The 8,794-nt window shown below is 33.5% G+C and overlaps 1 protein-coding gene across 1 annotated transcript; it reads right to left on the minus strand.

The window, feature by feature from the left end:
* Nucleotides 1-2,882: 2,882 nt before the first annotated feature.
* Nucleotides 2,883-8,507, minus strand: LOC118045330 (beta-glucosidase 24-like). The gene is made up of 13 exons (XM_035053924.2): nt 8,240-8,507; nt 7,944-8,013; nt 6,115-6,173; nt 5,889-5,964; nt 5,743-5,820; nt 5,469-5,556; nt 5,074-5,332; nt 4,597-4,712; nt 4,276-4,493; nt 3,917-3,948; nt 3,724-3,826; nt 3,504-3,615; nt 2,883-3,385 (listed from the first exon to the last, which is right to left on the minus strand). Exons 1-13 carry the CDS (start codon nt 8,489-8,491, stop codon nt 3,166-3,168), a joined length of 1,683 nt encoding a protein of 560 aa, XP_034909815.1. The 5' UTR covers nt 8,492-8,507; the 3' UTR covers nt 2,883-3,165.
* Between the last annotated feature and the right edge of the window lie 287 nt (nt 8,508-8,794).

The raw sequence follows: 8,794 nt of genomic DNA on the forward strand, positions 1-8,794 counted from the left end.
TTGGGTGTCCTTTGATGTGTTCCAAAATGAGTTGATGAGTTGTTGTTTCATTAATGGCCAGCAATGGTTAATGGTAGATTTCAGAGGATAGCATGGAGACTTCTCTCATATGGTATTGCTTGGAGTATCAATAATTTGGTTTCAAAGATATACAACTAGTTTAGAATCATTCTTCTCTTTAACCCTCCTCCAGTTGTCTCCATGGTTAAGGAATTGTGAAGAATATTTCAATTACACAGGTAATGATCTCCTCAGAAATGCTGTTGGTATTTGTAAATGGACAAACAACAAAAGACGTGAGACTGGACTGATGCATCTCTGACAAACTTTGTTTTCACTAAGATGCAGACTTCTTTACAAGTTAACACCTTCTCTATGTTTTCTTTCTGCAAATATTCTTGCTTCTATAACAAACTGTCAACATGTAATTTTGATTTGGCCATGGCTATTGTTGTTATCTATTTTTAGGTTTCCACACAAAAAATAAAAATATATTCAGAAAAAATCAAAAAATAATAGAAACAAGAAAAGAATGCTGGAATGACAAAGAAAGATCAGAATTGGTTGATGAGGTTTAGAAATACAAGAATTGAAATTTGACGTTATATTTTTTACTAATAAGAGCCTTGTTGACAAAGAAAATTCAAGTTGAGGAAGAAAAGTCCAAAATCAAATGTTTATGGACTCAATTAAATTTTATCTAAGGTTTAATTGAATTTATGGAGGGTTGGATTGTAAGAAAAATTGAATTTTAAGTCAATTTAGGTTTTTATTGGAAGAAATTAAAGTTCTGGAGTCCAATTATAATTTTTAAGAGTTGACTTGTTTAAATCAAGGGTTTAATTGCATAATTATTAAAGTTTGGTGGCCAATTAGGGATTTAATTGAAACAATCAGAACCCAAGGACCAAACTGAAAAAGGCGCTAACATGAAGGGATCCAATTATAATATTCCCGGGGGGGCTTGATTACAAAATTGCAAAACAATTCAATGACCAAATCAGAAGTATCTAATTGAATTTTGAAACGGCGCTGTTTCGTGGACACCATTCATTATCTCTTCCATGCAGCCGTTTTTCAGCAGTAAAGGCTGAGGCATTTTCTGCAGCATGGCGTCCGTTAGGGAGCATGCTTTAAGGCTGTGATCCCTCTACATGCAGATTACAAGTGGCCGTTACCAGCACAAGGCTGTCTCTGGCCTATAAAAGCAGGAGAAGAAGACTGAAACAGGGGAGGAGAAAAAGAAGCAGACAAAGGGAGAGTACAGTGAAGAGAGGAAAGAAAACCGAGAGAGGGAGACGAGCGAAAAAAAAAAGGGGCAGAAAGAAAAAAGAAGAGAGCCGCACCAGCACTGCCAACGCCATTTTCAGCTCATCATCTTCTTCGTCCAGCAGCCACTGCCATTCTCCATCAGAGCCGCACCAGCACTGCACAAAAAGGAGAAAGAAGAAGAGTAAGGGAGAGCAGGGACAGAAAGAAAACGGGAAAATAAAGGAGGAGAACCAGACGAGACAGAGAGGCAAAGCGTGAGGAAGAAAACAGAGGAGAAGGTGGGAGAAACAGAGAGGCAGAAATAAAAAACGAGGAGGCAGAGTGAAGAAAGGAAGGAGAGGAAGCAGTGTTGGAACAGCCCTTCACACTGTTTCTTCGTCTGCAACTAGTGCAAAGGAGAGGGACTGTTGAACCTTTTTCAAAACTGCAGTATCCGTGATCAAGCTCAGAGAAACTGGAAAAAACACGAATACCAGTAGCAAGGAAAAACAAAAGAAGATGTAGAACCAGAGGAACCGGAGGAAAAGCAAATGAAAAGGGGAAAATATAGGGCCAAAACATACTGCTGCTTGAGTCTTGCTTCCAGGTAACTCCAGCTTTGCAAGATAATGCACAAAACACTCTGCACCTAGAATTTAATTACATGGTGGCTGTAGCAAGCGTGCGTGACTTATTCACGCACGCTGGAGGGAATGAATCCAGCCGGGTCACTGGTTTGGGCCAGTGACCCGGCTAGGCTTGATGGGCCGGCAAAAAAGAAAAAAATTTCTTCAAAAAATTATTTTAAAAAATTCTGTGATTTTCCGCAATTTTTTTTTATTGCATTTTAATTAATATTGGTTTGTATTTTTATATTGTAAAGATACAAATACGGTATTAAAATACCTGGTTTTCTTCAAAACATTAAAATAATAATAACAAAAAAATAATTTATTTTCATGCATACGGCCAAGTCTCTAAAAAAAATCATATTGTATTCCAATACAACAAAGAAAATTTCAAAAATATGTATTAGCATGCATTTTGGCTTTAATAACCAGTTTATTAAAATCACGAGAACTAGGCTAATATTTCAAAAAATTCCAAAAAAATTATTTTGTTTTCTTTTATTATCTGGAGTTACGACCTTATACGTAAGACATATTCAAGATATTAAATTCTTTTGTTGATGTCAGAACAATTAGGTTTTACCCGATAAGATAAGGATCTCCTTATCGTTGAGGACTTTTTTTAAACCATAGACAAACCAACAACTAGAAAACACAACAAGACCTTAGATTTTATCAGACAATAAAACAATGCAGCTTACCTTAGGTAGGATATATTTGGGGTGTTAATACCTTTTTTTTACGCAACCAGTCTCCGTACCCGATCTCTGAGACCAGTTAGGGTTCCTAGTGATCAAAATACTAGGTGGCGACTCCCATTCCAATTTTTCCACTAATAAAAGACAAGAATTTATTATCTCCCCATATTTATTACATTTTTAGAATAAACGTGATTTTGAGAGTGAATATTTTCGCCACGACGTTGCACAAGTGCGATAGCTACCATTAACTAATAATTAATACTATCGGAAAAAAAAAAAAAAAAAAAACAGCCACAGAACATAATTAAGATAATAGTACGATAAGAGTATTTTACAGCCCTTTCAAATTAAAATACGAAGCATTTCAGTACTAGAACAACACGAGGCTGGAGCTCTTACATTGAGATTTAACTTGGTGGCATATATAACCAAGTTTTTATTTAAACAATACAGTAAAATACATCACACACTTAATTAGGAAAAATTCATAGAATCGAGTTCACTGGATAGCTATCCTAGTGATTATTTATTTATTTATAACTAATATATATATATTGGCGGCCAAATACTTAATTTCTCGTCCATCAAGCTATGTTCAATCGCTTGAAATATAATGGTACTGGATTAACCGGTTGGTCCCCAAGGAATTCTGTAAACCAATGTGATGAGAACTTCGCTATTCTTGTGAAATTAGACGAACGGTTTATGTACACCAAACCAAATCCTATGGTATATCCATCTGTAAACTCGAAATTGTCGGCAAAGGACCACACAAAATAACCTTTGACTTGAACTCCATGATTTCTGCCAATATTAGTTCAAATGTTAACAGTATGGTCTTGTAATAGCAGATTTTAAGTGCATGCTCACGGTAACTAAGACAACAAAGCAAGAAAAATAAAATCCAAAAGTGTAAACTCACTTGATAGATGCTAGAACATTCTTAAGATGAGTACAATGATATTCTACCCTTGGAAGATCCATCACGGTTCCATCATGTAGTTCTACATCTGTCTTAACGACTTCACCGTAGCCTGAACAGACGAAAGAAATGGAATCAAGAATTGATGATGAGTTTGGCCATTACAGCTTTGACTGGCTTCAATTAATTATAGAGCCAAAAGTTTTGTTTTTTCAAATACCATTTTCAGTGATGTAAATCACTGGATTATTGTATGTGTCTTTGATGTGATTCAACATATACTGCAACCCCTCTGGATAGATATACTGCCATGATACCCCAGCCTGCAATTTGTGATAAGAGTATTTTTTAGTTTCAATTCTGTTAAAAAAAAAAAAAAAGAGTTTGAAAATTTGTATTATTTGCATACAAACCTGTGGACCGATGGGTTTGCCATCTCGTTCTCCTGAAAAACATTAATGGGTAAAAATTAACCACCTTAATGGAAGAATTGTTTTTGGATTTTTTGTAGCGGAAAATGTACAAATTAAACAAAATCTCTGTATTAAGTGATGGAAGTAATTAAGGGAAACCTTGGCAAGGGAAGTAAACCTTCATTTCTTTTAGGAACATAGTTTGTAGAAATTAACGAATTAACCTGTGGCATACCTGTGATAATTATCCATGGCTACAATGATGTTTTTCGTCCCTTACAACAAGATTAAAACGAAAATATTCTTTCCTCTTTCGTTCTCTTATATATATATATTACCATCACATTTTATGAGCATACCTGTAATAATGCAATTAGAATCTGTTTGATATCTACAAGGGTCTGGACTAGAAGAATTCGCATTTGCTGCATAATATGCAGTATAGTAATTCAATCCAACAAAGTCCAGCGATCCTTTGAGATTTATAGAATCCAGTGGAGAGAATGTTGGTAGCCTATCATTAACTAGTTCCCGCATGCTGCTCGGATAGTCACCGTATGTTATAGGGTTCAGGAACCTAGAAACGTGAAATGTTGGTAAAAAATCTACACATAATTATATTGAAATAGCTAATGAAGATAATTTAAGGCATACTTGTTTATGTTTGGAGAAATACATACCAACCAAGCATGAAATCAAGAGATCTTTTGGCAGCATCACGATCTTCTTTACTGTTAGAGTACGGTTCAAACCAGCGGGCATTGAGTGTTACCCCAATCTTCCCATTTTGAGATGCCTGCATTTTTTCTTATGTATATCATTATAAAATTCTATGCATTCCATAATATTCATTAATATTAAATTATAATTGGATCCTTGTGTGTTTTATAGTTTTGTAAGTTAGTCCTTCTAGTTTTAAGAAGTCATAAGTTAGTTCATCGACAAGAGTTGGTTGCTGATTTCTTTTTCCAATCCCTTGAAATTGGAAACTTTGTGAGAAATATGATCACTTTTTCTGGCAAAACTAGCTCGGGGATTCAAAATAGGATTCAAGTTTTAGCTTTTGAAATCAAGGGATTGACTAATTATATAGGTAAGATCATAGGGATTAAAAGATACTTTACACTAACCATTAAACAAGTGCAATTAGTGGATACCTGATACTTTTCCCAATATGTATGTACAGCTGCTGCATGGGAAAGGAGGAGATTATGGGCAACTATGTAAGGCTCCGTGGAGGAGTTCCCATTTATGCAGTACTTTTCATCCACCCACTTGGAACATCGGCCTGGTGCAAAGTGGCCTGAATCGTAGCCATCACCGGTGAACTTTTGTGGCTCATTCAAAGTAATCCAGTACTTCACTCGGTCACCAAATTCCTTGAAGCAAAGCTCAGCAAAATCTTGGAAGTCGCTCCTATAAATTAGACGAACAAAATTTTCACAGTAACAATTTGATTCCCTAATTTTGCACTTTGTGAATTATTAAATAAGCTTGATATATGCATAATGATGGAGCACAGCATTTTAGAGCATGCTAGGTGACAACTTACACAATATTATCACTGAGAAAGCCACCGTACTTGTCTTCAAGTGCTTGAGGAACATCCCAATGAAAGAGAGTTGCATAAGGCTGTAAACCTGTGTTGTAGCATAAAACATGAGAAAAGGTCCAAGATAAGAGCTTCTGAAATCAAGTTTTGCATTTCTTTTTTTTTACATGGCAAATTATTTCTTAGCAAACTATATATTTTGATGAATCAAGCAGCACGCATGACTTACAGCAAAAAAAAATTATATTTCTAGGGAAAGGGAGAAGATTTAAACCTTTAGCTATAGTTGCATCGATTAGCTTGTTGTAAAACTCAATTCCATCTTTGTTCACTCCTGCCCTTATTTTCCCACCTGAAACATCACAAGATTTTTTTTAAGAATTGAAAGTAAAAAGAAAATATCAACCAACAAATACTTACTGGGAATTACTCTGGACCAGGAGATCGAGAATCTGAAAGCATCCATATTCATACCCTTCATTTCTTCAAGATCACTCTGTCACAAAATATGTAAATTTACTTTCATTATTTGAAATTTGCATGCACATATGAGTTGAGTAATGAGTAACGAAAATGTATATATATTTGATTTTAACAAATTTGAATTTTATGTAATAAATAAATTCCATTTTCATCAAATTCATACCTCGTAGCGATTGTAGAAATCAATTCCCGTGTCTCCGTTGCAGCCATCAGCTATCCTTTCTGAATGTTTTCATAAAAATCATTGATGCAACTGTACATTAGTCATTCATGTAAAGTATAATGGTTTATCTCTCTCAATTTTATTTATTATTTATTTAGTGTTTTAGATGGGATCCACCTCTGTGTTATCTTTTGGGCTTTTATATTTTTTTCTCCGGCCCAAGTTGTTTTCTATCTTTTTGATCTGTGAAGCAATGCTTCAGAACATGCATGAATATGATATGAATCACCCCCATGACAATTCTAAAAATAAAAAAGATATAATACTTCGTTTCTTAAATTAATAAAACATTACCATAATTAATACAATAATAATCATATATGTGTTATCGATTGAAATATAAGAATATATAAAGTAATAAAGAAGAAAAATATGCGTCTTTTTATCTAAATTGGATTTGAAATTACAAATTTAATTGAGATATAAAAATTAAATTTTCTTAATCACAATTGTTGTGATTACGAAATGATAAACTATAGTCTCATCTTTCCTCATGTAAATTTAATTATTGTTGCTTATCTCTCTTTTAATATATTATTTTATAATAAAATAAATATTTTTGGTATCAATATAATTATATCATGATTTTTAAAAAATATATATTAAAAAATGAAAAATTAATTTTTTTTATTTACCTTTTAATTAAAACCCCCTTGATGTATATATGGATACGATCCTTTAATTATAATGCTAATGTATTAATTAACATCAATTAAATAAAAATATAAATGTTGACAAATTAACCACAAAATGATAGAGTAAAGCTATATTTGGTTAAATGTTTTGGTTTCTTAATTCAAAAAACTCAAAATTATATTTCTATACATAGGTTTGAAAAGCTATAAACTTTGACCGCCAAAAGTATCTTGACCACATCCTGACGTACCAAGTCATACATCTCCATACATCGTGTCTTTCTTGCTTGCTTTATATATATATATATATATATATATAGACAACTGGATTTTTCTTTAATTGTTGGCTTTTCTTTAATGGTTGCTGAAAAGTTTAACAATTTTGAAGAGCACAATAGGGGTGGTTCATTTTATTATTATAACTAATGGCATGTCTAACATTGCGAGGATGATACAAGTATAGTTACATGATTATTCAGACATAAATAATTATTTAATAATTTAATTATATTATCATAGTCTTGTTGTTTGTTCTTGTAGGGATTATAATCATGTGTATTTTTAAAAATATTATTAATAGATTTCTTACCCTTAAAAAATCTCTAACCTAAATTTTATATGATTTTTATAGCTTTTTTAAATTTCTTTTTATTGATTAATTGAAATTGAATCTTTAACACTGTGTCAAGACCTAAGCAAACCTGCTTGTGCATATATATATTCTTAGTTTCGATTCATTTCATTTTTCCCTTTCATAAATACTCTCTTAGTGGAAATAAGAAACAAAGGGAAAGGCCAACCTGGACTATTTACTGGCTCCCTTTCATAGTTTGAACGTAATTTGTCAATTATCTTCCCTCTATTATAATCCAATAAATGTATAATAATAATAATAATACAAAATACAAAATATAGGGTTAGCTTTCAAATTGAGATTAAATTAAAAAATTGAAGGACACCCGTAGCAATAATTGCCTGATGAAAGAGGCAAATGCTAAAGAGGGGGGGCACAAGTAATAGAAATTATAAATTTTGAAAATTGATCCCTGAAATTCAAATGCTTTCTTTAGCTCCTTCTCCTTCATCTTTATCGTAACAACATGGGCACGCACATAGAAAATGAGAGAGAACTACCTGGGAAATCTTGAGTGAAAGTGTCCCATATACTCGGACCTCTGCAACTTTTGTTTGCATGACCCTCGGTCTGCATACCATCACAGAGATTTGCATTATCAGAGGATTACTAATAATACACGCAAATTCACCAAAAATAAATTATCGTGTGTGCATGCGTTTATTTTTCCGTTTGCTGCTCTTCTCCATGTATTATTCTTGATTTACAAAAGCTCTCGAGTTACAGCAAGAACAAATAAAAAAGAAATGTATACTGCATCATTAGGGAACTCTGGAAGCTAAGCGAAGGTTCATACCTGGTAAGCGGATGCCGCTGCCCCAAATATGAAATCCTCCGGAAAGGATTTACGAGAGAACCCGAATTTAAGATCAGTGATACAAGTCGTATCAAAGTCCTCAGTGATACCTCTTGGCATCGCTATCCGAGCAGAAGCAAACGAGAACATTAGGAAGAGCATTCCTAATAGAAGCAAGCCAGTATGAATAGCCATCAAGCTAGGTGGTAATGTGTATATTGTGCTTCGAGGACTTATGGTTTCAATTGCCATGCTAACCCTCCCTTTTTATAGAGGCTTCAAGAGAGACGTAGGTGTGCAATGCAGGCATTCTCGACTGTTCGTGGCCCTAATTAACTATTGATTTGGACGATAAATCCACAATTTCGACATGTTTTCTGACTTCAGATTATCCTTTGAATTTCATCTCTACTCTATATTTTTCAATCTGTTTAACTGTTTATGCTTCTTTTAAAATAGATTTTATAAATAGAACAATTAACTCACTGAGTGTCAATTTAATCTTTTCATAATGTTTGTTTTAATCTTACAGTAAAAACTTGTTCGCTTTGTCCC

The sequence above is a fragment of the Populus alba genome, chromosome 1 (assembly GCF_005239225.2).
Source record: "Populus alba chromosome 1, ASM523922v2, whole genome shotgun sequence".
Lineage (NCBI taxonomy): Eukaryota > Viridiplantae > Streptophyta > Magnoliopsida > Malpighiales > Salicaceae > Populus > Populus alba.

What these genes read in the sequence shown, in the direction of transcription:
- LOC118045330 (XM_035053924.2), bottom strand. Translation starts at nt 8,491, where the DNA reads ATGGCAATTGAAACCATAAGTCCTCGAAGCACAATATACACATTACCA. An exon ending in CGATGCAACTATAGCTAAAG is followed by an intron (nt 5,557 to 5,742) that starts GTTTAAATCTTC and finishes GCTACAACACAG; the next exon opens with GTTTACAGCCTTATGCAACT. An exon ending in CATATTGGGAAAAGTATCAG is followed by an intron (nt 4,713 to 5,073) that starts GTATCCACTAAT and finishes GAAAAAATGCAG; the next exon opens with GCATCTCAAAATGGGAAGAT.